The sequence below is a fragment of the Lagopus leucura genome, unplaced genomic scaffold (assembly GCF_019238085.1).
Source record: "Lagopus leucura isolate 7727_CA_CO unplaced genomic scaffold, USGS_WTPT01 Super-Scaffold_100009, whole genome shotgun sequence".
Classification (NCBI taxonomy): domain Eukaryota; kingdom Metazoa; phylum Chordata; class Aves; order Galliformes; family Phasianidae; genus Lagopus; species Lagopus leucura.
Genome location: NW_024962266.1, coordinates 26,791,254 through 26,818,115, shown reverse-complemented (window position 1 = coordinate 26,818,115; position 26,862 = coordinate 26,791,254). Strand labels below are relative to the sequence as shown.

Genomic DNA, 26,862 nt, shown 5'->3' with positions numbered 1-26,862 from the left:
TTCTTTGCTGATTGGCAGTTCTTCTTATCCGGAGCTTGGGATTTTCCTGAAAAACAGTAGAAAATATGATTAAACAGAATAAAATCTGTAGTGAAGCTTAGAAAATGGTTTCAGTTCATTAATTTTCCCTAAGGTTTGCTTAATGCCACATCTGGTTAAGGAAAATTATTATTTGAATGTCACCTTCGTGTATAAGATGGATTTAATAGTGTACAACCAGATATTTTTTGGACTGATTCCTCGGTCATTGGGATTACAAAGATGTGGGTTCTATATATTGAAAGCTGATTAAGCTCTCTTTTTTTTCTGACTGTTTTGGTTGTATGCCAGTTTCACTGTGGGAAGCCAGTCACATTCTGCTCTTAAATTCAGTAATGTAAAGAAGGAGAAATGTAATCCAGGGTTTGAAGTTATGCTGGCGGAAAGCACGTAAATGAACGGCCTCTTTTGCTGAGTGCTTTCATGAAACTCAGCATAACTGAAATTGGGCTCTGCAAATGGTATCTTTAGAGCCTCAGTGACACAGAACAGCCCAGGAAATTCCTTTTAGAAGGATGTCAACTTCTAGTTCTGTCTTGTATCCTTTAATACCTTCAAGTACAATTAACCAAATACCACTGAGCATTTTCTCTTTCCAGTTGCTTTTTTCTTCTTTATGTGTTTTATTGCCTTTATTATCAGATGTCTTCTACTTTTGGAGAGTTGGAAGGTAGCAAGGTGACATTTTCTGTGATGTTATAACAAAATTTTGAACTACTAGAATGTGACGCAGGGAAGATTGACAACAAAGTCCTTTCACTTCCCATCCTTTCTTAACAATGCTTTTGTCAAGTATGACTCTCAGAATCATACTGAGGGAAAAGCAGAGGAAAAGGAAGGAGGATCACCATTGGAATGATGGATATTTTTTCAAGCTATTATACTTGCTAAAAAATGGATATTTTAGGGAAATCTTCTAACAACCATTCTCAGTTTTAAAAAAGATAATATTGATGAGGAGACAAAAGGTTTTCAATGAAAAGCTCCTGCAGCTGTCATGGTGATTAATAAGAAGAAAAGAAAGGAAAAGGGATGAAGAAATTAGCAGTAATTCAGCATGCTAATGTAGCACCTCATTCTGTGAAGGTACATTTTGATGTCAGAGGTAAGAGGCTAGTGTGCATTTGATGGTTTATTCATATTTCTGTAGTCCTTGAGAGTTGTGCACATAATCTCTTTGACAGGAGGGTGATCGCCTGAGTGATGAAGATCTGTACAAGTTCCTGGCTGACATGAGACGGCCGTCATCAGTGTTACGGAGATTGAGACCTATCACAGGTATTGAACAAGACCTTTCTGGCTTGTGCTCACTAAGCATGTTGGTTAGTCCTACCCAGTTCTTAAAAGCAAGCGTGCGAAAGAAGCCCTAGGAGATTGTTGGCAATAATTCTTGGTGGACCAACAGCATTTTTATCTGACAGTGTTTTCACTGATGTATGAGCACGTGCAGCATTTGCCACACTGAGAGTAGCATCTGTGAGCAGAGGGCACAAAACCCCAAAGCCCTGAATCCCCTAAGGGCTGAAGAGCTTCTCTTTTTCTGAATAAAACGCCATTCACCAACTGAGAGGTGTGTGTTGGCTTCCAGTTGGTCAGTAAGAACTGGCTCCACCTCTGTTTGAGAAAGAAAAGTAGAAATGCTAGCATGCCAGCATTGAAACATCACCAGTCCTTGACCTGTGCTATTCCTGACAATATTTACTTAACCCATTCTTAAAAATCCCCTGTGACAGCAGTTCTGCTGCTTCCTTAGATCTTATCTCCCAGCACTCACCAGTCCCTGTGGTGAAGTTAGGTATTAAGAAAACCTCCCAAAATTATCTTTCTGAAATGTAACCTGACCATGGTATGTCATGCCCTTGGGGCAGTTATCCCAACCTTTCAAATACTTTTATTAGTTCATTCTTACCTGCGTTCATTTTGCAGCCATTGGGGCTTTTTTTCAACCTTCTCTCAAGGGCTGTGATTTTAAAATTGCTTGTTGTTTTGGTGGACTCTGCTAGAGTTCCTTGAATCTGTCCATGGTTTTCTTTAAGTCTGGTGCTCTGAGCAGAGTGCTCTCCTCCTTCTCAGACTTCATCTGTCCACAGCAGATGAATTTGTCTCCAGTGTCTTTGAAGTCTGAGGAGTTGTGCTCAGTGATCCTTGCAGTTCACTTCCAACTCAGGAGATTCTGCCATTCCCTAATGGTTATAACTTTCTCTGGGACACTGCCTTATTGTCTGTTGTCACCCAGCACTTTTCTACAGAACTGATCTGTGCCAATTGTTGGTTGTTGGTTTTTTTTTTAATCTATATGTTTAGCTTCTCTTTCTTCGCCCTTCACTCTTTATTGTGTTTCCCCTTCATCATTTCATGCCATTTTTCCACCTCTCCTGTCTTCCAAATGTTCAAAAATCATTCCAACCTCGGTGACATCTGCACATAATGTGTATTGTTGGTACTGCCTGCTGACTTGTTAAGGAGGATATTCAATAATCTTCTTGCAGATCAGCTTTCATTGACTCCTAGTACACCTTTTCAGTTTGATAAGCAAGATTCCCAAGATTTAGTGCTAGATGGGCTTCATAGTAACATTATTTAGACTTTCCTTAACTTAGCTATGAGAACAGCATCTGGGATTTGTTAAGATGTCTCTTTTCTGTTGGTTCTTACCATGCAGTGCTTTGATTCTCCTAGATACCAGTTTGATTCACTATTACATGTTGTTGTTTTCTTAAATCCACATAAACTGTAATCTGTTTACTTATGAAGTCTGGGTATTAACCGTAGCAAAAGAAAGTGTGACTCTGCTTTTTGATTTATATTTAACTTCTATTTATTATAATTAAATCATTTTCTTCTTACAGCTCAATTGAAGATAGACATATCTCCAGCTCCAGAGAATCCCCATTACTGCCTAACTCCAGAGTTGCTGCAAGTGAAACTTTACCCAGACAGCAGAGTCAGACCTACAAGAGAGATCCTGGAGTTTCCTGCCAGGGATGTCTACGTTCCAAATACCACATACAGGTTAGTTTTGAAATACGTCTCACATTTCAAGGCCTCAGATTGGCAGGTCCAGAGATTCTTACTTTATCAGCTGGTTTGTTGCAAAACTTGCTGCATCAGTTGGTGTGCTGTGCCAGAGACACAGGAAGGGTCCAGACTGACACAGCAGAAAATACACAGATGTGCAGGGATTAACATAGCTGCGTAAAACTTGGCTGTAGGCAGGAGGGTGGCACAGCTTTCTCAGTTTCTCAAGATACAAAGTCAAACTTGGTGGAGTTCTTTTCACATTTATGCAGATCTTTTTCATTTTGTCTGTGTGCTAAAGGCAATGTTCTCTAATTGGCTTTGCTGCTTTCTGTTACTTTCCGGGGCTTATTTTCATTCATTTACAGTGGAGGTTAAAAAGTGAGGGAAATGAATAATCCATTCGTATTTCCACTTTGATTTAAAAGCAATTTCCTTGTTTACAAAGCTTTAACAAAATAAAGATCTGGAAGAATGTCTTTGAGCATTTTCAGAAAACAATAACCTTCCTATCCTGCAGGCAGGAGCAAATTTCTTTTCATTATTTTCCTTTATTAATTTAAAGATTTTTCACTGTATTACTGAAGATGATACACTTCTGAAGGGCAGTGCCTTCTTCAGTTGAGTAATTTCACCAGATTAACTTGCAAAATCAGTAGTTCTTGTTGTTGAAATTGGATAAATACAGACGAGGCTTTTAGAAAACAGCTTACAAGAAAGAGTTGAAGTTCCACACCTCATGTCTTTTCAGAAATTTAATTTATTGTGGTTTTTGTTGGATTTTGGTTTTTTTTTTGGTGGAAACTAGGTAATTATACACTACAATACTCCAGTACAAATGCGCAGCACTGTGTGTTTTCTGCTTTGCAGTAAATCCATAGGAAGTTGTAGCATCCTTGCAGTTTCTGTGTGATTAGCACATTCTGTTCACAGTTTCTTTACCCTGACAAATCACGTATTAAAACCACTGTTTGTATGGTTGCAAATGTTGACATAGAAAATCCATGCTGTACAAGGTAGAATAGACAAGTCAATATGACTCAGTGTAAGTGTAGAATTGAGGTCTTTGTCAATAAACGGTTCCACATCAAGCCATCTGTAAACATGTTGACAGTCCTACTGCCTTGGAGGATTCTGCAGCTGAAGTTAAACAAATATGAATGTTTTCAGGAGCAGCAGCACACAGGTTGGCCTGCAGGGTTTGTTGGATGGTACCATGGACTCCACAGGCACAGGTTACTCAGCTGTTCTCTGAAAGTCGTTTTGTCCTGTGCTCTCTTAGTCTTATTAAGTTCTCAGTGAGGTGTATTGAAGGGTCACAAAGGGATGGGTCTGAAGCTGTTTCAAATGAGAAAATCTCCCACTCCTTTCAGTGAGCTTTGAAGTTTAGCCCTTAAGTTTCAGTTTCAAAGAGTGGTTCAGTTACTTTTTGAAGTGTGATATCTAAGAGATTAGGTCTACACCATGGCTTACTTGATGTGTGTGTACATCTCTGCAGCTGCGTGAGTACAGTACATCAGCAAAAATTGGCCTAATGTACACTGCCAAAAGTTTGTCTGGAAATACATAGAACCCTAAAATAGGGAGTTCCTCATCTTTCATTTCCTCATAGGAGCATTCAACAGCAGTGAATTGAACCAAACATTTAATCAGTTACTGTATGAAACACAATTTCTTTCTTTTCCCACGGTCTCAATACCTACAGGTCCTCTGTAGTACTTTGCCAGCACTTTCTGTTTGCTTGAACACTTCCTGTACCCTCCTGCACTGCCCAGAAGTTAATGCAGCAGCCATAAAACCCTTTCCCCCAAGCAGTGTTATCTAATAAATAGATAGGCATCTGTTCCCTAGGCGATGGGGTTTGATCTTAGAGAGATGAAAGCCCTTCTGAACTTCTAGCACACTGACATTTGGGCTAGGATGAATGAGAATACTCACCAAACATACAGTAAGACCATCATATGTGCCTCAGGGTTTATGTCATTGGAGAATGCACCATACAGTGTATGGATTTGGACACACATCTGATATTAAACATAATAGGAATTTCTTTGATGCTCAGTGTATTAGCTGTGAAATGCATCCGGTTGAGCATTCAGTCAAAAATTTTTAAATCTGTTGGGTGTATCATTATTCTGGTTGACTTGAGCAGGTAGTATCTTCCATTCCTAGGTTTCCAGTATAAGCCTCTTGTTCTGTCTAGTCTTCCTTTTGACCTTGGTGCGACATACTTCCCATTAAGATTGGTTTCCTCACATTCACTGTGCCACCAGCCTCCTGAGAAAAAAATATTGTAATATCATTTACTGTCAGTTGTTCCTTAACCTATTGTGCTCAGCTTGAGTACACAGTTTCCATTAGCAACATCAATCTTTAGGCCAGTTCCAGCAAAAGTGACAATTACCCAGTGTACCCAAATGAAATGTTGCTTGTATGTGGAGCCACTTGATGCTTGACACTTGAAGGCCACTGTGCAAATGTTGTGCTACCTGTTAGTGGCTGTTTCACGTAGAAGTAGTGGTGCATAGAAAACTTCACACACAAATGCTTCCACTGAACTGGGACATTTGGGTCTGCTCCATATAGTTTCCCATAAAGCTCCACAACAGACTTATTGATTTACTGATATTTTTCTCAAGTACTGCATCTACAGGAGTAAACAAATCACTTTTTATTGGCCAAGGTCCTTCACCACCATCTTGAACTGGAAGTCCAGTTCAGCTGGCAAGAGGTAAGGGACTGGCTGTGGCTCAGTGCTAAATATAAAAGTACAGCATTTTGAAAGTCTGTTCATCTGTGTTATGTCCACTACAGATTATAACACTCAACATTGTTTCAGACATCCCCAGTTTTCAAACTGAGAATGCTAGAAACAAAATGTTTGCTGTGTGAAGCAGTTGCCTGGCAGGGCACTTTGTATCCTGCAGTTTAATCATTAATTGCTTTTTGCATTGTTTGCTTTTTTCTGCAAAGCAGCAAAATGTAAAAGCTTCATAACATCAGTGAATTTAGGAAATGTTTAAACAAATCATCTTTAAGGAGAGATATATCTTTAGCCTCACACCTCTCTTCTTCTTTTGAGAGCAATTTTAGCATACACTTTTGACAAGCAGCTTAAGTCTTCCTTTCAGTGGAAGCTTGCCTCTATTCTTAGCTATTGGCTTGTAGTCAAAATGGATCTAAGAGTCAATTTGTCCTCTTCTCTTTTGCAAGAAGGGAAGAAATCTGCCACAGCAGAGCAGGCTTTAGAGAAGGAGCTGTACTCCGTAGCTCACTATCTCAGCTTTAGGTTTTATTTCAGCCACTTCTGCTGGTTCTAACTCTGGCTATTTACTCAGCCTCACTCTGCTTTTCTTTTCCCTTCTATAAAGTAGAAAAGTGATACCTCATTGTTGTAGAGCCCAACAAAAAGCATCTCCCACTCTTTCCTGCAGCTATTGTCTCTTTTCTGCTTCTAAAGCCAGCCAGATATCAGTAAGCACTCACTAAAGCATACTGCCATCCTTCATTTAGCAAGGGAACATCCACATTCGTGCACCCAGCATACTGATACCTAGGTAGTTTTGTGGGCAGTCGAGGTCATTTATTACGGCCATATCGTGGTCTGCAGTTGAGAAGCGCAGTTCTGTCTGCTCTGGCAGTGCATTGGGGATGCTCCCAGAGATCCGTGAGAGCTGCAGCACGTAGTCTGTTTCAGGGCCTCCCAGGGTGAATGCATACTCGATGTAACGCTTATTATCTTTCCAGTCCTGCAGCTCAATCCGTAAGATGTAGTCCCCTTGTTTCGTGATGGAGTAGGTCTTGTTCAGGCCTAGCCAGAATTCCTCTGTGAAATCATAGTAAATAGTGGGTGTGATTATGGAGCCAAATCTGAATGCATTTACAATGTTTCTCAGATATCTAAACCGTACCTCAGGTAACTCATTCACTTTTAAAATGCATTATTTGAGACTATTTGTTTGAGTAAGCAGCACAGCGTCAGAATCAGTGTATGCCAGAGGTGAGGATTTGAGGTTGGATGTTATTGGAGGAGAGTTTTTAGTGTAATGGGTTGAACGTTCCCTGAAAACCCACAGCACTCGAACTGCTATTGAATTTTACAGGTAACCTGCAATTGGTGCATGTGAAAATACAGTATTTAAAAGGATCTATTCATTGCTTTAATTAAATCGGTAATATGAGCCTCGGGAACTGTTGATCTTTTCAGAGGTCTCCTGCTGCATTCTGAGTTTACCTCTTCCTAATGTTGGTTTAGTGTATGAGAGTTGGAGACCAATAAAGGGGCAACCGTAGCTTTCAGTAGCATCAGACAAACTGCATAGGCAAAAGTCTACCTCAGTTGTGAGCTGCTATCCCAAACTGGGGTGGCGTTGAGATACTGCAGCTCCTTATTGTAAATGAGGTGAAAGTATGTCAGTTGTGGTGCCCAAATTAGTGAAGTTTTAATCTATGCCTAGAAAGTTAAAAATATGTTCTAAACCAAAAGAAAAACAGGGGAAGTGTTCAAAGCAGGGGGGCTGATGTGCAGCTCTTGGTGCTGGAAATTCTTCGGAATTGGTGGTTAATAGGTGAGCAGAGGTGTCTCTTCAGCCTGCCCAGCCAGGGGGGAGGACATTGGGCACCTCGTGGGCAGCCAGTGATGCTGTGTAAGGGAGCACACACAGCCTGAGGCTGGGCAGCTCGGTCTGGGGGTTGTTAGGAAGACATGGTTGCAGAAAGTTTGGGAGAAAGTAGTGATCTTGGTGAGGCATTGTGTTTGTATTCCACAATGCTTAGGGTTGCTTTGTTAATTATTAAAACAGCACTTAGCACATCCTTGCCTTGATTCAGCAGGAGCTTCTGTACATGCATCCAAAGATGCGGCATTGAGAATTTTACTAAATTATTCTTCCTGGTGTGGCAATAGTTAGGCAAGCTGCTTAAGTTTGTGTGTAGGTTTTGTCTGCTCTCATGTGAACACCTTTCATTGAGAAGATTCACCTTCTAAAATCAATTTGTACAAAGAAATGAAGCAAAAGAAGTGTTTTTTACCATTGAGATCACCAAAACCATTTGTATAGGCATCCCAGGTTTGGTTGAAATCCAGTGATCCGTCCACTCTGTTCTGGATTACTGTCCAGGAAGTGCCTGTGAATGCAGAGGGAAATAAATCATAAACCTGGCTTAAGTTCTTAAAACACAGGAGAGAAGATGGAGTTTAATGGAGCCAATAGGCTGCTACTGGCTAGCGCTGCTCTGAGATCTTTCTCCTGCCCAGGTCATGACAGCCCCATGGCAGACATTTCAGCAAAAGTAAGCAAAGCAGTTTTTTGCACAGGGCAGCTGCGTGTCACTCTGTTTACACACACAAACATGTTGTGTTGCTCTGTTACGTTTGCATCAGCCTCTTCCCCATCTGGCTTTGACAAGAGGCTCAGGAGGGAAGCTGCAGAGGACACGCACAGGGCAGCACTGCAGGGTGCTCTTATCTCTTATCTCTGGGCAGTGCCAAAGGGAACAGGCAAATGAGTGAGTTTCTTACAAAGGTAGAGCTTGGGTAGGTGCAGCCACAGTTCCAGGCACATATATGGCTCCCCTAAACATGGTACAGAAATCCTGCCTCCTGGGCTCACCTCGTCGGGTTAGTTTGATACAGCTGAGTCTCAGTCCATGCTATGAAACCCAAGTTTTGTTCACTGTTTGTTTTCTATTTGGAAAACTTAATTCATGGTTGCAATGTAGTGACATTTATAGTTGCCATTTTCATCTTTATACCAAAAAGTACTTGACTTTTTAGTATTAATGTGCTCATGTTAACTGCATGGATACTACTGAGAATTATAATAGCGTGAGTATATTTGAGACACATCTCTCTCACACACACATATATATATAAGAGAAAACGATGCATAAGACAGTAAGTTTTTATGCACTTTGGATGATATACAGTATTTTGGCTCATAGGAAGATCAGAAAATTAGACTGTTGCTAGCACAGCTGTCTTACCAAATTTCATTTCACAGTAGACATCGAAAGCTTCTGAGCTGTTGGGCTTAATAGTGTAAATACCACTGGAGCGTGTGCCACTGTTGTAGAGAGCAGTGCAGTCAGGAGTGGCACCTAGGAAGGCAAACACCAGGCAATTACAAATCCTGTTTCGGACGTGGTGAGTTTTAATTCAGCTTTGTAACTTGGATTTTTCATAAGGCAGGGCAGATACAGAAACTCAAAGAGACTTTTTGGTCATTATTACAATAAATGTCATGAAATGGACAAATTGCTTTGATAATACAGCTGATGTATGTTTTCTAAGTGAATTTTGCAGAATTTTTAAGGCTTGGGATTGGACTCTGGCAAATGGATTTTGCCACACCTTAAAACTTTCCCAATAAATTCTGTTCCCATTGCTGCAGTTTGGAAATGCATCTCAACTTCAAAAAAGGGTCTTCCAAATCCTGTAATGAGCTGAAGTAAATTAGTTGGCTGCTCATACTCTCCAAGACAGGCATCAGTAAGTGGATTGCAAAGATTGTCACAGCATGTATTGAAATGGAGTGAATGGAGGCTAAAGATTGAGGATGATGGCACAATTGGATGTTGTTTGTATGTCACCCCATAGACAAGTATACACATGAAGTGGCTAAACAGATGATGTGTTTTCCAAAGCAGAAAATGCAGCTCCTTGCAGAAGTGCTGCGTGTAACATAAGAGCCCTTGATTACTAAAACCCAGCAAGGTGTTTTGTAGTGCACGTAAGGCATGTGGTCTCACCTTCCACTTTGTGCATTACGGCTGTGGAGTTGTGCCCAAGGAAGGGGCTGCCCTCATTTGATTCTGCTTGCTCCTCGGTGAAAGAATTCTCTGTGAGTTCCTGGAGCTCAATGTGGTTTAGCTGGCAAGAACCGTAATTACAGACTGTTAATTTCCCAAGGCTCTGAAATTATTGGATTCATGTATCAAACTGAGCAACGTAGTACAGATAGTAATTTTTTACATGAACATAAGCATTTGAAATACCCAACTTAGTACATAGAAGTACTTTAGAAGCACACTGGTGGACTTCAGTTCTATATGTCAGCTATTCCACTGCCCAAACAACACAGGATTCACAAGGTATGTGACCAGTTCTCATGAGGTGCATGTTAATGAGTAAATATAATTAGCTTACTTTCTCATTACTTAGACAAATAATAGCAACACCTGAAAAGCACAGAACACAGTTATTTTTGTAAAAGGCATTTCCCTTTTACAGCTTCCTCTTAGGAATAAACTAAATATGAGCGTGTCAGTTACGCCCATTTTTTTGGTTACACATGTGGGGCTGCAGAACATGGTTCCCTTTTGGAGTGAATATTGGAAAAGGAGAAAGAGATGGAAAGTGATGATGCTGAGAAGACCAAGGGAAGAACAATAACAGAATAGATAATGAGGAAAAAAACCTACAAACAGCAGTCAGGAAATAGAACAACCTATTACTGATGGGCAGTGGTTTGAGGCTGTGATCTCCATTGCTGTGTGCAATGGCCTTGGCCTCCACCCTGGCAGCACAGCAGGCTCTCAACTGAAGAGGTCCCAGCTGTGATCAGAATCATGTCTAGCATCCTCTATGCTCCCAAAACATCATAAGAGATGTAAAAGTCAGAAGCGAGGAATGTGATGGTTCACGTACCTTGTCCTCCAGCTCCATTATTTGGTTGTGCTGTTTGTCCAGCTGCACGTGCTGGTCCTCCACGATTTTGTGGAGTTGCTTGATGTGATTGTCCTGCTGCTCCACAAAGGCCTGAGGGCAGCAAAGGAGGGAGGCTGCAGTTAGAGAAAGGCAGCATAAGGCTGTCACACTGCCAACCTAACACATCGTGGGGTTACTTGTGAGAGGCACAAACCATTTCACGTTGCATTCTCCATAGGATTGTCTGCTTTTGCTCTAAAGGCACACATTTCTTTGCCACTGAAATGAGTACCCAGGTTATTTTAATGCTTGATGGAGGAAAAGTGCTGGCAGCTTCGTAGGCTTTTACTGTTGCTGTCACTTTCCTTCCATGTCCATGTGCAAAACATTTACGTTCTGTGAAGTTGGTCCTTGCTTCAAAGTAAATATATGGCAGTGACCATAAAGAGAAGTGATGGCAGGTGTTCAAGGTATTAGCTGGGGGTTTCTTTTTTCTTTCTTCTCTCACATGAATATCCAGTGTTTTCTAAGACAAGTTATTTGACCACTTTATGCTTTTGCAGAATCCATTTCATACTTCCTTTTTCAGTGGAAATTTTATACCCACCCTCGTATTTGCATGTATTGACATTAAAACTGTTAACACATACAAAATTCTTTGTTCTAGGTGTCATACAGGAACTATAAATATCCCTCTCTAAAGGTTAAAACTTCCTAATTTTATGCTGAGCAGACAGACCCGAGTGCACTGACTCATAATGAGCCAATGACATATGGAGCTTTGGACTTCATAAGCAAATCACTTTCCCAATTAATTTTATATCCTCATTATTATTACAGTTTCTTAAAAATGATTTGCAAAATGTACTGAAATGATGCAGAGCCCAATCATTTCACCATTTTCTCTGACTCTTTAGGATTACTGTGGTGATCTGTTTCTCAATACACAGTAATACTGCAGTGAAGTTGCAGGGAAAACATCAGTTTCTAATGTATAATGACAGATAATAGCATTGCAATTTACTTGGCTTTATGTGTAAAGGACTTTCACAAATCTACTTACTTTGAGTGAAGAAATTTCATTTGTCTCCTGCACTGTAGGCTGGATAATGGCCAACTTTGTGACCTTGTCCTCCAGTCCCCATACTTTTTCTTGCAGCTGGATTTTGTTTTGTATGAGGTCTTCAATCTTCAGGTTCATCTCCTGCGAGAGATTCTTTATCTCTTCATTGTTGATTTGCAGTCTCGCAGTAGTTTGTCGGAGTTGTTCTTCTTCTTCCTTGATTTCACTGGTTTGCAGTGAGAGCTCATAGAAAGACCTATCGAAAATGTAAAGTTTTTGAAAGATATCATTCATCTGTCCCTTTGTCTTGTGGACAAAATCTTTAAGACCGTGCCCGAGCTGGAGGAGTCCATTGGCTAAGATTCGGACATCATCTAGCATGGCAAATCTTGATTTTGTCTCAGGAGATGCAGCAGAATCAAGGAGAGAGAAGTCCTTTTCAGCCCTAACTGAAAGAGCAAATGGGGCAATGAATAGAAGGAGTAGAATGATTTTCATGTTTTCTATTCCTGATATGCTTTGGTTGTTCAGCAGAGACTTTTCCAGATAGTTTTCACTGTGTGAATGCTCTGTTGAAGAATTTAATCTATATATACTCCTCTTCATTTTAGAAGAGGCAGACCAGGAAGTTGATCATTAAACTGAACAAATTTGAACAATTGTAACCCCACTCGAATCTGGGTTGATGCCTGGGAAGGTAAACCTGAGAGGCAGGCACGTTGCTGATAAAACTGGCTCTGAACTTTTCCATCTGCCAAACAGTCTGTTTTAAAATGTTATTGATGATGTAGGATGCGTTTCTGACACAGCACTCGTTAATGGATTAATTGTGAGACATAATCTCACTAAAGAGCCCAAATTGCTTCTTGTGTTGTGTGATTTTTCTTATTCCCTTAGGAATGTAGAAGGATTTGCCCTACTTAGGAGCACTGGACGCTGCACTTCAGGTTATGCAGCTTTTAGATAAGCTGGGGAAGGGCAAAATACTCTCCAATGATTCACACAATCTGATTTTCATCTTGTACCATTTTCTGATGTAACTCATCGTGCTGCAGTGGATTTGCTTGTCAGCTAGTTCAGATTAAGTGAGAAAGTGGGAATTAGGTCCAGAGATTGCCTGGATGTGATTCTACTATCTTAAGGTTTGTGCAGTAATTTACACCATATAAAGCTTATTTTTTAAGAGCTGCTTTCCAGAGGTGGGTGAGATAAATAATGTCCTGCTTTCATTTCTCACCTTACAATTCCCTTTGCTTTTTAAGATTCGCAGTGAACCAAGCAAGTCTGCGGGTGCTTTGAAATAAATGTCCAGCTCTGCACTGGGTCTCTGCATGGAAGTGTTTGTTTTTCAGGGCGTATTGCAGTATGAATGAAAGGTATTTTTCTTTCTCATAGCAATCCAAGAAATCAGTCCATGCATAATATAGTCTCTACTTTGAAGGGTTTTTAGGTCATTGCTCAACTTGGCCTGGGCTTAGTGTCTGATGAAGGGCTGATAACGTGCAGTTAACCTGCGCTTTCCTCCCTAATAATTAAATAACATGAAAGTGTCTCTGATTAGTTGGTGAATTGTTTGCACCAGCATGACTTGAATCAGACTTACTGGAGTATCTGCACAATGCATACAAAAACAGCAGTCTTGACACTGGAGAGAATGGGGACTTATTCAAAGGGATTTGTAGGCATAGATTGGGAGCAAATGTGGGAATTGTCCCTAAATACAGTCAATAATCAGAGTTTTGTAATGGGAAGCAGCACTGCATTTTCACAACCCAAACGTGCAGTGCTGCCTTGTGAAGAATAGTCCAGTAATTTCCAGTCCTGGAAGGTGTCCTGCTGCAACAGACTGTCTTGAAGGTCTTAACTCTGGCTGTGCTCTGCAAAGAGTTGGGGAGCAGGAGGGCAAGGACAGCCCTGAGCTCTGCTATGCATTCTGCCAAGGATTCAGATAGCCTTTGCTTTGTTTGAATTGCAGTGTATTGGTAACAGGTACTTCTGGCCCTTCAGATATTGCAGCTATACAATCCTTCTGCCTTTTGAGACAGGCTGACAAACTGGAAAGAGCTGTAGTAGGTGCAGGCCAATATGGAGATACCCCAAGGTTCTCCTAGTTCTGCTCGATTCCACACAGCTTACGTAAGTCAGGTTAGAAACGTGCACTTGAAGGGTATGGAAAGAGGTTTTTACCAATTAAATGCTCATTGATGACCCATGCAAAGCAAGAACTGAGCCCAGCTGGGTGAGACGGGGCTGCATCTGCTCACAGTTGGCAGATGCAAGGCATGGTGGAGGGCAGTTATTTAATTGCTCATTGGAGTCTGGAAGGCTGCGAGCAACAGGGAGTTTGGTTATGGGCTGTCATTAAAGGAACGCATCAAATTAGTATTTACCCAGCCCTAATGAAAATCTGTTAGGAAAATAGTCAGAACAATTAGAGTAATTCATTGGAAGTTGATAAGCCTGTAAGGGTTGCAGTGAGTCATCATTTCTGCAGCATTTGCTCATCTGTTAATACCAGTGGAAACGTATGAAGAGCTATTCAAAAAACCCAAGGATGTGCAGGATCCAATATCCTAGGAATTGGTCCTGTCTTGTGCCTGTGTGGGAAGCTCTTGGGCACCTTAACAGTTTGAACTATGAAAGGTTTGATACTTTAGCTTTGACTGAGATACACTGTGAGTGGTAACCCCACTTAGACACTTCAGGTCTGAAAAAGGAAGATAAAAGGTGTGCTTTCAACGTGTACATGTTTTCTGTAGGGAAAATCATCAGATTAGCTGAACTTCCTCTGCACAAGTGACAAAGTCTTTATCTGGGCCTGGCGCTGCTCTGTGATAAGGAGCAAAGTCCAGTCTCTGGTGTCTGACACAGGAATTTGGGGCTGCAAAACTTGAAGAATTGGTTGTAAAATATTTTTTTAAAATAAATACTTCCTGCAGTCCACATCAGAATACTTGGGATGGCTTTGGGTTTACAGGATTTCAGAGGAAACGTTTTCTTCTGTCTTAGCTATTTCTTACTGTCAAGAATATTTTCTCAGTTCTGATTTATGTTGCCCCTGTTGTTCCTAAAATCTTTATTCTTGGCTTAATCTTCAGAAAAATTACACAAGTAACCAAACAGTTGGGGTCAGGAATGTTAGCAGGTTCCCTGCATGTCCTGCTGCATAGTAGCTGAGTACGAAATGGGAGCTCACTTGTGCCTGAGTGCTGCTCAGACGTGACACTGCCGTTTCATGAATGAGAAAGGCAGTCAGAATGCTCTGATGTCAAATGTCTCAACATCACAAGTGGCTGCCGAGCACATGCAGCTGTAGAACTCTCCCTGTTAATGCCAGTGCCAGTAAAATCAAGCAGTGATAAGTGCGCTTGGAAATGTCACCCTCCAGTTCTCAGATGTCTTGACAGTCACAGAGTCCATAAGCAAAGTAGGGCGTAGGAAGGCACAGAGAAGAAAAACCCTTTGGCACGATGAAACTGTAAGATTTAGGAGCTGTAGAAACCCTAAGGGTGAATCTTGTCTCTGCTGGCCTAACCAAGAAAAGATGTATTTAATAGACATGGTCCTAAGGATCTTTCATACACCTAGGTGACCTTCTTTAAGTAGGCTTTGCATGGTTTTGATAGTGGGAATAAAGCAGAGAAAAAGGCCTCTGGGATTTACCAGAAAGGGGAATTTTAATAATGTTTATAGACATCTCTTTTAAGATTTAAGGTCAAGTCTTTATGTTTATTTCCAAGGCCTGGCCTTTTGTGCTTTGGCCGTTTATTTTACAGAGGTAGAAGTACTTTTGAGATCTGTTTGAGAAAATAATGTAAGCGTTGCATATGTTTTGCATTATAATAAGTGCTCCAGATGCAAATCCTTGAGTTTAAAGCTTCTGGCCTATCTTTAGTGATAGAAATCTGCAAATAATACCAGGAAGTAGCTGTTGCTTGAAAGCATGAGGACTAGTGCTCCTTGTATTATATCAGTGTTTGTGGCACTGTGGTGCTATTTCCATGGCAGATCCTTTCCCATCACAGAGGATGGTGGTTGTACCTCCAGTGTCCTCCAGACTCTACTGAGCTTTGGTATTTGTGCATACAGATAGTGGGGTGGGGATTTACAGTGCAATGACTTGAAGGAAAGAGGGTAACACAGTAAAACTGAGAAGTCAGCTGAAGCTGTGGCTGGGATGTAATGTCAGGTCTGGTGTCTGCTTATAGCTTTCCACCTTCTTTATAGAGTGACAGCAATTTGCTGAAATGTCGTCTTTGCTCCCAAACCAAAGCAGAAGAGGTGATAGGAGAACTGGAGGCTTGGTTCAGGCTCAGCTCTGCTATTCGTAAATCAGTCTCACGCATAAGAACTGCCTTTAATATAGGGATCCTGCAGCCAGGCTTCCCAAATACATTAAATCCTTCTCTTAGAGCACTAATAATACTTAATAAAAGTTTTATGAGCAATGTACATTTTAGAGTAAATTTTCATATCCATTTTCATTTGAAAAAGAACATCAAGGAGCAAATGTATTCATGCCAGAACAAAGTAATTTAGTAGAGTCACAAAAATGGCAAAGGCCCTCTCTGAAATAGTAGGAGAGCGTTGATTAGGCAAAGCGACAATGGGGATGGGATTCAAAAAATTAATTCAGCATGAAGGACTTGAAAAGGAAGAAATTTCCCATGTGCCAGCTAAGCATATTTCTCTGCCTGGAAAGGTGGAAAGAAGTCGGTCTCCATAGTGCAGCCCCACAGAGCCTTCTAGAGCTGTGCATCCGGACTGCCCTGTGCAGATGCTGACCTCAGGGAAGTATCTTCTGAGGCTCTTGGAGCACTCCTTAGGACCAGTGTTAGCTGGTGTCAGTGCAGATAATATTACTCACGAGTATCGGGGAGCAACTGGAATTGGAAATGTCAGAACAAAATTGGATGGGACTCTCTGCAGCCTGCTCTAGTGGATGCCAACACTGTCTATGGCAGGGGGGTTGGAACTAGATTGTTTAATGTCTAATCTATGCCATTCTATGATGATTTAGCTGGTCACCTCAGGTGCTTCCAGGGCTACTGAGTGTTCTCACTTCTTAGCCATCTGTTTTATCTGATCCCTGTCCTTCCCAGAGTGTGGTACTCAGGTGTGGAATTGAAGACGCCATCCCATCTGAGTCACTGCAAAGACTGCGTGTCTGCTGAAGATGCGGATGTTCATTTAATCCAATCTGTTGTTGGAGGGAGAGGTGTTGCACCTGAAGTCATCTTGATAAAGGGAGATTTGAAGTAAAAACTGAAAGGTCAAAACAAGTCAACTATTTAACAAAAGCCAGCCACCCTATTGAGATGTTTTCTTTCCACTTGAATTTGCCAAATAACAATTTTTGGATGTATTTTTCAAGCATCTTTATAAACAGGAACTATTTCAAAATATCACCACAGCTTAAAGAAGTGACTTTTGTCTCCTGAAAGGAGAGGTTGTCATCAAGTCACTTGTGTGAGTGTGCATTTCTGATCAGGAGAGGACCACCTGACTAATGGAAGATGTCAAACACTTCACTTTGTCACTCTGTTTTCTTTGGGGTTTGAAGTAACAGCATTAATAACAGTGTGAACCCCGTTATTCTCATGCAGAAATGCTTTTGTGTCTTGCAGGAATCTTCTTTATGTCTATCCTCAGAGCCTTAACTTTGCCAACCGCCAAGGATCTGCCAGGAATATCACTGTGAAAGTCCAGTTCATGTATGGAGAGGACCCAAGCAATGCTATGCCGGTGAGGGGAGTGCTTGGTGCTCAACGTGAATGCTTCGTGCCAACAAGACAGGATACACATTGCAGCCATAAAATCTCTGTGTTAAAGAAAACTCAATGGAATACACTTCCAAATAAATTCCAGGAAGCATAGAGTCACAGTGTTTTTGAACCCAGGGGGTGTTTGTATTGGGTATACAAAGTAACAGTATAGCACTTGGTATTTTGACCTTAGATATTTGCAGTGGGACTTCTGAATTCTCAATCATCTTGATCTTTGTTGGCTCTGTCTGGGGATGGTTACATGCATCATCAGTTCCTTAGCTCTATCTGTGTGCATGTGTGAGCAGGACTATTAAAACTGTAAATCTTCAGTGACTGAGTAGAATAGAAGCATAGAAGCAAAGGAGTATGTAACAAGTTGGTGTTGTACACAGCTTCATGGAATAGAGCTGTGAATGGGATTATGGAACAGACTCGTGGCACCTCTCTGTATGCTTTTTTTTCTTCTTTTTTACAGGTCATCTTTGGCAAATCTAGCTGTCCTGAATTTTCCAAAGAAGCATACACTGCTGTAGTATATCATAACAGGTAAAATCTATGACAGTTTGTAAATGGAGATGGGTCCCTAAGGATAGTATTGTTCTGTTTACCAGTGAAACAGTTGTGGAGCTCACCAGTGTCAAGAACATTGTGTCAGGCTGTGATCTTGAGCATTTAGCCCAACTCAGCAGATGCTCTAAGGATAAGCTTCAAGTTAGACCTGAAAATGTAGGATATAAACACTCGTTAGCAAATACTTTGCTATTGTGTTGAGTAATTAGGTATTTAGAGCTTTCTAGGATGTAGTTACAGATTAGAAATACTTGGTCTTGAAACTTATGTCAGAGCAGCTCAGGTAAGGAGTGCTGAATCTGACCTTAACATACTGTCTGTCTCTGTGGCTGTTCTGGAGAGAAAATCTTGTCCTTCAGGTTGGGTATTGTGGCATCAGGGAAAAGTTCATTGCCTCATGGGGAGAGACACAATTCAGAATGCCTGTGTGAGGAGGGGCTGCACTGCAGCCCACCAGGATGCTGCTTGTATTTTTTTTGTAGACTGGAAATAAACTATGGAAGTTTTTCCAGTCCTTGATGATTAGAAGGTAAAGCTTTAAATTCCTTAGAGTATTCCTTATAACTCCTTCCCTCCAGATAGTTTAACTCAAAAGATCTGCAGCACAAGATAGAAAACCACACTGCTTATATTGATGACTAAACAAAGGGTCTGGTTTCTGCACAGGTCACCTGATTTTCACGAGGAAATCAAGATTAAGCTTCCAGCCACTTTAACCGATCACCACCATCTGCTTTTTACTTTCTACCATGTCAGCTGCCAACAAAAACAAAACACTCCCCTGGAGACTCCAGTTGGATACACCGTGAGTGGCTTTCAATCTCTTTTTCAGCACAGGATAATATTCTGTAGATGGATAATGCATTTATTTGCAGTTTTTTTAGTCATAACTGTCAGTGTATACCATTGTAGAGTTTGAGACAGTCAAGCTTGTGGATTTCAGTAAAGCCTTAAGAAGTTTGTATTTTCATTTCTTCTTGTTCTTCAATTACTTAAAGTGGATTCCGATGCTTCAAAATGGACGGTTAAAGACTGGTCAGTTCTGTCTCCCTGTCTCACTGGAAAAACCACCACAGGCATATTCAGTGCTTTCTCCAGAGGTGAGTAGTTTCTCACATTGAAAATCAGCAGGAGAATACTTCTTTTTTAAATAAAAAAAAAAAAAAAGTGAGAAGTATATGTGCACTTATAAGCTTGTGTGTGCATGCATCTGTATTTCCTAAATGCTAAGTATAGTTGTGTGTGTGTGCACAGAATCACAGAATGGCCTGGGTTGCAAAGGAGCACAACGCTCATCAGTTCCAACCCCTGCTGTGTGCAGGTCACCAACCAGCAGCCCAGGCTGCCCAGAGCCACATCCAGCCTGGCCTTGAATGCCTGCAGGGATGGGGCATCCACAGCCTCCTTGGGCAGCCTGTGCCAGTGCCTCACCACCCTGTGGGTGAAAAACTTCCTCCTCATATCCAACCCAAACCTCCCCTGTCTCAGTTTAAAACCGTGTATGGTCTGACAGTAAAATGAAATGGCAATTGTAATGAGAAGTACTGTAGCTTTTCTTTCTGTCACATCTCCATTCATCCTTCTGCTCACCTGTAGGTTCCACTTCCTGGAATGAAGTGGGTGGATAATCACAAAGGAGTTTTCAATGTAGAAGTTGTTGCTGTCTCATCCCTCCATACTCAGGTAAGCGTTAAGATCTGTCGTTTTAATAAAAAAATCTTGATAATCTGTTGGCAGTTGAAACACTGTCAAAGAGTTTGTAATGAAGAGTACAGCAATTACAGTAGTGAAATTACAATCTCATTTTCAGTTCTGAGCCAGCAGACCTGTTATTCCACGTTCTGCTGTGAGTATATCTGAGAAGTTCTGCTTAAAAACATGAATGGTTTGGCCTTTATTCACAGGGGTTGAATGGCCAACAATGTTTTCAGACCTTTGACTGTTGTTTTAAATACAACAGATCTAACATGCTGTCCAAGCATATGATGTTTTCTTGTTTTTCCTTTTCCTCCCTGTCACTTCTGTTTCCATGTGTATTTTTTGTCTGTCTTTGATCCACAATGAGAGATGGCAATCGTTTTGAACTCATCGTTTCAACTTTTAGTTTATTAATTCCTCGTGTGTCTTTTTGATGGTTTTTTGATGTATTTTGTTTGTGCTGTCAATAGTACTATGACTTCAGTGCATTTCTGTCTGTTTCTCTAAAGAACACAGTCTGTGAGTTCTCTACTTTTGCCTGAACGCTTTCTGAACTGGCTGATTTAAGCTGAGCTTAAATAGGCAGAGCTCTCACAAGTGTTGAGTTTCTGGTAATTTTGTGGAATTAAATGTCCAGATATAAGAGGGGAAAGAGAGAATCCATCAGTGAGGACAAGTCCACAGAGAGCGGTGTTCATGTGGGAGCTTCTTGCTGATTTCTGTTCTGTGCTTGTGTGTAGGACCCTTATCTTGACAAGTTCTTTGCACTTGTCCATGCTCTGGATGAGCACATGTTCCCTGTGCGAATAGGAGACATGAGAATTATGGAAAACAACTTGGAAAATGAACTGAAGAGCAGCATTTCAGCTTTAAATTCCTCTCAACTGGAGCCGGTAGTGCGATTTCTTCATCTCCTGCTTGACAAACTGATTCTTCTGGTAGTAAGACCTCCTGTCATTGCAGGCCAAATAGGTATTCTATTTAAGTTTTATAGAGAATTACATAGCTGAGAATTTGACACTTCCAATGTTATCATATTTATGTAGAAATAAATAAGTCCATTTTTATCCTTTACTTTAGTGCCACTGATATACCATGCATCTTCAAAGTAAAACATTCTGGCATCCAGACCAGTGATGATATACACAGGAGCAACATTCAGTGGAAAGGTTTTCAAAAATGGGTGGTAATTTGGTGTCCGAGTTGAGACACCAGAAAGGAGCCTGACTTTCAAAGTTGGATGCCCAGTGCTTTCTTAGCATTGGAGCCTGTTAATGTGTCTCCGTACTGACATTCAGAAACTGAGTCTTTCAGTCTCACTAGTCACCTTGGAGAACTTTGAAGTAGGTAAATTAAGAAGACGTAGATGCTGTAGTTTCTGTAGCTGTTCTAGTCTGATGTTGTCAGCATGAATAATCCCTTCTTTTGCTCCCTGTTAGGGTTTTGCCTAAATGGCCTAACTGAGCATTTAATTAAACTTCTCAGAAAGGAAGCCTGCAATTCAAACACTGGTGAGGAAGTTGCTGATGTGTTTTCTGAACACACCAATATACAGGGAGGTGCTGACTGCAGAGAGGAAAGGGAGATGTACTGACATGGGGGACTTTGTGAACCAACTTACGTTAGATTTACTGTTTCCAGCTGCAGTCTGCTTCATCCTCATTTGTTTAAAATGTCTAGCCAGGTCCATGTGTGGATTTCTATGCTTAGTTTTTTGAACAGAATGTTACTTGAAAACAGAATGGAATTGCTCTTTTTCACTTTGTATTTTGACTGATACTTAAATGGAGCCAAGAGTTTACTGAGAAATGCGTGACAAATATCCAAAGGGCATCAGGTGAACTAGGATATTGTTACCATTGCAAACTGGGGGGCCAAAGTTGGTCTGATTCCAGAAATCAAACCTAAATTCATCAAGTGTTATTAAAATGAGAGGAACTGCAACACTGCAACACCTGCCTTCTTGTCAAGTTGTTTATTAGCCCTACTTCAAATACCAGCTTCAGTTTTTCTTGAGAAATGCTTGCTGTACTCTAACAAGCTTCACCATTTATCCTTTAGAAGGTGGATGAAATGCAAATTCAGAATTTGTTTGTGGGGATTGCTGAAATCTAAAACAACTTTTTTTTCTTTTTTTTTTTTTCAGTAAACCTGGGCCAAGCATCTTTTGAAGCAATGGCTTCAATCATAAACAGACTTCACAAGAACTTGGATGGAAACCAGGACCAGCATGGCAGAAACAGCCTTCTTGCTTCCTATATTTACTATGTTTTTCGCCTACCAAATACCTATCCCAACTCGCCATCACCAGGTAGCTCTTTTTTCACTTCATTTCAAGTCACAGTTTGTTAAAAGCAAGCAGAAAGTGCTTCCTGGCAGATGCTCTGAGCTCCAATTGCATGACTGGTTCCCTGCCAAGTCCTGTTATTAACTTTCTCTGCGATGCAGTGTTGCCATTTAAATGATGAGTTTAATTACAGTTAGAGCCATGTCAGGAATTTAACTATTCAGTGGTCTCAAAGTGCCATTACTGAAAGAACTTGAGGTGAAATTATGACAAAATGCTGTTCTATTTACTTTGTTTTGTGACAAATGGATGGGATACCCTGTGGCCTATCCTGCTTCCCTGACTCTTTCATTGGTACTTTAGGACTTTTATTCAGTTCCAGCAGAAGTTGATGCGCTGGCATAGGAGTCTGAAATACTTAAATACAGATGTGTACAGGAGGGAATCACATTGATTCTACCTCTGCTGAGAACAAGAAAGGCATCTACTGGAATGGAGATACAGAGATACAGAAAACCCGGCTTTGGAAGGCCCGTTGTTCACAGCACTTGTTTCTTGCATGGAATGGAAGGCCACTGAGGAGACTGGAAAAGTTGTGTGCTTAGAACTATACTTCAGAATTCAGTGCTTTACTGTTTCCAGTCTGTGATCTGGCTAAAGGCAGACCTCATGCTGGCTGCCTGAAACCACAGGGAGCTTCCTGCTTCCCACAGATCACAGAATAAAACAGCATGTTGATCCCATCTCCCAGCTGCTAACCTTGGAGCACCAGGCAGGGGAAGCACGGGAGATTTCCTTATGGACCAGAGCTACTGATTATGCAAAGGTTTTGTAGTAATAAGGTGTAAAGCAGGGCGGGATGGAGGCTTTGACTGGAGGTGCAACAAGATGTTCTTTGTATGGCACTGTAGGTCCCGGTGGCTTAGGGGGATCAGTGCATTATGCCACCATGGCTCGATCTGCTGTCCGACCAGCAAGCCTTAACCTGAACCGCTCACGGAGCCTCAGCAACAGCAACCCAGATATATCTGGGACCCCCACCTCACCTGATGATGAAGTTCGCTCGATCATTGGCAGTAAGGTACAAATGCACAGCCAAGGGGCTCGGGGATGGCAGTGTCTTTTATTTCACATCTAAAGTAATGATGGGGAAGTTCTCGTGTTTTATTTCCTATCAAAAGTTGTCCTCACTAGCAGCCCCATCTCAGGCTTATTCTGGTGGTTATGGAAAACATGCCTGATATTCCTGAAAATTGCTGCTTCTGTCTCTGATTTATTAGAGACCATCCTGCCAGTATTACTTCCATGGGTATGATGGCTGGGGCTGGAGTCCTTCTGGACTTGCCTCCCCAAGACCAGTAAGACAAGGACAGCTTTCTTCTCACTTCTCACATGGCCAGCAGCTGTATCCTCTGACTAGCTGTTATGTCTCCCCAAACCTTGCATCCCCTACTTTGCTACCCTTTGATCCCAGTGTTACCTCCCAAACCAAAACTCTCTCTTCTCCTCTGTGTTCAGCACTAACAGCTGCTCAAATGCTCTCTGTGTTACTTATGTCCAAAGCAAGTACCTTGCACGCATCAGACATATTCCATGGCCAGAAAGATTTCACTTGGTTAGCAACTGAGCTGCAGTCTAGCTGCAGTATGAATTTTTGATGTACTCACTCAGCATCCACAGTGACTCCCCACCTTTATGGTGGGCAGACCTCATTGTGGCCTTCTAGTACTTGAAGGGAGCATATAAACAGGAGGGGGAACAGCTGTTTACGAGGGTGGATGCTGATAGGACAAGGGGGAATGGTTTTAAACTGAGACAGGGGAGGTTTGGGTTGGATATGAGGAGGAAGTTTTTCAGCCAGAGGGTGGTGACGCACTGTTCACAGGTTGCCCAAGGAGGCTGTGGATGCCCCATCCCTGCAGGCATTCAAGGCCAGGCTGGATGTGGCTCTGGGCAGCCTGGGCTGCTAGTTGGCGACCCTGCAAGTAGTAGGGGGATTGAAATGAAATGATCTTTGTGGTCCTTTTCAATCCAAGCCATTCCAGGATTCTATTATGATTCTATGGCCTTTGTAACTTGCTGAAAGTGGCTTTTCAAGGAGTGGGGGCAGATTAGTACAAAGCATCTGGTGTGGTCTTACTCCAGCTCTTAGGTGCTCTGGGTATATGTGTGCATGTTTATGGCATGGTTTTTGGACTAGATTTTCTTAACCTCAGTTATGTTGTCTATTCTGGGAACATGGTTGTCAGGGCTTTCTGTGTAATCAGTATAGAGAAAAAAAGCTTCTCAGCAGATGATTTATGCCACACAAGGTATGAATCTCCTTCTTGTCCCACTCTTGTGAGTTCTGAGTATGTAGAGCTGCTACCAATACTTTGTGCCTAAAATAGGTGACATGAGGCAGGACAAACCTGTGTTGGTAGATCTGTTACCTGAGAGGAGTGCCTTAGTTCAGTTTGGGCTCTTTTTTTGTGTTTGAACTGAGACACCTTGCACCGAGATGAGACACTTTCCCCACCTGTGTCCCTTCCAGCACAGATGAGTCTGATCTTTTGATTTGGTCCTTCTGGCAAAATAGCAGCCATCAGCCCCAACAGGCAAGCTTGACACAGTCCTGGGTTGTATAAGGGAAACCTCTTTGAGAAAGAAATTTATCTTTGAGAAATTAATGGTGACTTGCTTTTCTGAGCAAATAAGATGCTGAAGTAACATGGATAGGCAAATAGTTATTTGTTTCATCAAAGTTTGGACTTCAAAGGCTTAAAATCTTTTAAAGACCACCTCAGTATCTTGCTAATTTATCAACTGTGACCTTTCGTGAAATGCCATAGGCAGTAATGTGCACATGGAATTCACACAGGGTATCAGAAGCTTTACATGTGCTGGCATAGTGAATAATGTCACAGTACAAAATGAAGAGAAATTTTGTTCTAGAGGTACTCCAGGCTTTAAATATGCAAATATATCCATAATTGCTGATGGGGATTTTTTTTTTTTCCATGTTAGCCAGATAGTATCAGAAATTAAGCTTGGTCTGACTATACAGAATGTTGGTTTAATGTAATTGTTTCTGTTCCTTGATGTCACTAGAAACACGAATACTTCCTGAGATGCTGAAAGGAGTACAGGATGCATAAATTTCTGTTCTCTTTCTCCAAGCAAAAATCTAAGCACATATACACCCAAACAAGGAACTTATATTTCACGTTGAATCTATCTGGAGTCTTTCTGCTTTTAAAAGGAAAAAATAATGTGTGGTGGAACTCTTTAGAGCTCAGTCTTCTGTTGTTTCTTATTGTAATGTATTTGATAGTTTTGGTAAAGTTGCTTTTGGTCTTTCTTACATCAGCATTGTGTTTAATTCTGAGCATTGAAGCAGTCATCCCCTTTAAAGGATTTAGAAGATTTCTGTGGTTTTGCATAATAGAGGAGGGTTTAGGTCTTGTCACTTATTTTGCCTTCATTTGTGAACTGAAGCCATGTAAATTTTATTCCCTACTGAAGAGGATTTATTAACTGTCTAAAAAGAGTATGTTGAGATTTTTATGCTTAAAGTATTCCTGAAATGTTGGGGATGTGCTGGGAAGAAAGAGAACACTCTGAGTGTCATGGCTCTGATGATGGATGTTCACAGATGTGCATTCTGTGCCCAGCTGCAGGTTGAACCCAGAAACAGAACAGGATTTAACAAGAGTTTTGTGCACTTGGAAGTGACTTACCAAGCCAGAGAAGCTCTTGCACTCTTTTATCTTCCAGAGAAGTATGAAATGAAGGAATCTCTTCAGATTTTTACAAAATCTGCTTCTGCCAACATTGGTTCTGAGGCTAGACATGTACAGAGAGCTGTGATCAGAAAGCATAGGAATGAAAAAGGAAGTGGGAGAAAGGCATTTTCAGAATTAAACCTTGCTTTACAAAAGGTGAACTTAGTTCAGCATTCTGCACAGTTCTTTTGTGAGATCTTTTGTATGGATCTACGCAAGATGGAGAGGTTTGATTTATTATCTCCAAAAAGTAATTGAGATTAAAGCACTCATTCTGTCTCTTCAGTATATTTTTATTGGACAACTTAAGCAAAATTACAGCATGGCTATACTTTGCATAGAGGATAGCTTGATGTATTAATGATTTGAATCCCAGGCTCAATCCTTGGGTAGATTTGTCTTCATGAGAGAAACAAACTTTTAGGCGTGATGGACTTTGCAGTTGATAATCTTTGTGATGAAATAGTCTGCACCTTTGCCTCACATATTGGAAAAAAGCTCTGGGCTGGCATGGGAGCTGAGATAAAAGCTCTCTCGGGTGAGGGTCAAAAATGATGTGTGACATTTATAGGGAATGTCTGTGGCATTGCACAACTGCCTCCGTTAGAGCTGGATCCTGAGACCCATGAATGTCCACTGCATCCCACTGAGAGTTCCTGACATGGGAACAGCCTGGATGACAAACACGAGTTTGATTTTTTCATTTTCTTCATTCTGAGTTTCTTGAGAGGAGAAGAGAGTGGAGGGAGAGGAGGGATCTGCAGTAATTTTGCACATATGATCCACTGAGAGTTAAAGTTGAAGTACAAATGAGATAAATCTTTTTAAAAAGCAAGGTAATTTTTCAAATGTTTTTTTTGGCAGAGCAGATTGGTTCCAGAAAAGGTATGTCCTCTTTTCTCTGTTTGCCACAGTGCCCAGAGGAAATGGCCAAAAGTCCACGTGGAAGCTTCTCCACAGGTTACTCCACCAATGGTGCAGGATTTTTCCTCCATGAAAACCTGTGA

General features: G+C 41.2%; 2 protein-coding genes across 10 annotated transcripts in view; one reads left to right on the top strand and one right to left on the bottom strand.

The window, feature by feature from the left end:
* Positions 1-26,862, top strand: part of DOCK7 (dedicator of cytokinesis 7) — an 88,709-nt gene that overhangs the window by 31,317 nt on the left and 30,530 nt on the right. For all 9 annotated transcript variants that reach the window (XR_006179310.1, XM_042873226.1, XM_042873222.1 and 6 more), the window contains exons 13-22: positions 1,224-1,317; positions 2,889-3,051; positions 17,396-17,513; positions 18,012-18,082; positions 18,773-18,911; positions 19,105-19,206; positions 19,703-19,789; positions 20,545-20,776; positions 21,951-22,115; positions 23,003-23,172. Coding sequence is in view for 8 of the 9 variants with exons in the window: in XM_042873226.1 (XP_042729160.1) it covers positions 1,224-1,317; positions 2,889-3,051; positions 17,396-17,513; positions 18,012-18,082; positions 18,773-18,911; positions 19,105-19,206; positions 19,703-19,789; positions 20,545-20,776; positions 21,951-22,115; positions 23,003-23,172 (1,341 nt within the window). In the remaining variant the exon portion in view is untranslated. The remainder of the gene's footprint in view (positions 1-1,223; positions 1,318-2,888; positions 3,052-17,395; positions 17,514-18,011; positions 18,083-18,772; positions 18,912-19,104; positions 19,207-19,702; positions 19,790-20,544; positions 20,777-21,950; positions 22,116-23,002; positions 23,173-26,862) is intronic.
* On the bottom strand, positions 3,800-12,349 carry ANGPTL3 (angiopoietin like 3). Its single transcript, XM_042873230.1, has 7 exons — positions 11,769-12,349; positions 10,706-10,816; positions 9,808-9,928; positions 9,043-9,156; positions 8,089-8,184; positions 6,611-6,883; positions 3,800-5,334 (listed from the first exon to the last, which is right to left on the bottom strand). The coding sequence occupies exons 1-7, from the start codon at positions 12,264-12,266 to the stop codon at positions 5,153-5,155; spliced, it is 1,395 nt and encodes a 464-aa protein (XP_042729164.1). The 5' UTR covers positions 12,267-12,349; the 3' UTR covers positions 3,800-5,152.

What these genes read in the sequence shown, in the direction of transcription:
- ANGPTL3 (XM_042873230.1), bottom strand. Translation starts at nt 12,266, where the DNA reads ATGAAAATCATTCTACTCCTTCTATTCATTGCCCCATTTGCTCTTTCA. An exon ending in TAATGGAGCTGGAGGACAAG is followed by an intron (nt 9,929 to 10,705) that starts GTACGTGAACCA and finishes GGTTCTTGCCAG; the next exon opens with CTAAACCACATTGAGCTCCA. An exon ending in TGGTTTTGGTGATCTCAATG is followed by an intron (nt 6,884 to 8,088) that starts GTAAAAAACACT and finishes ATGATTTCACAG; the next exon opens with AGGAATTCTGGCTAGGCCTG.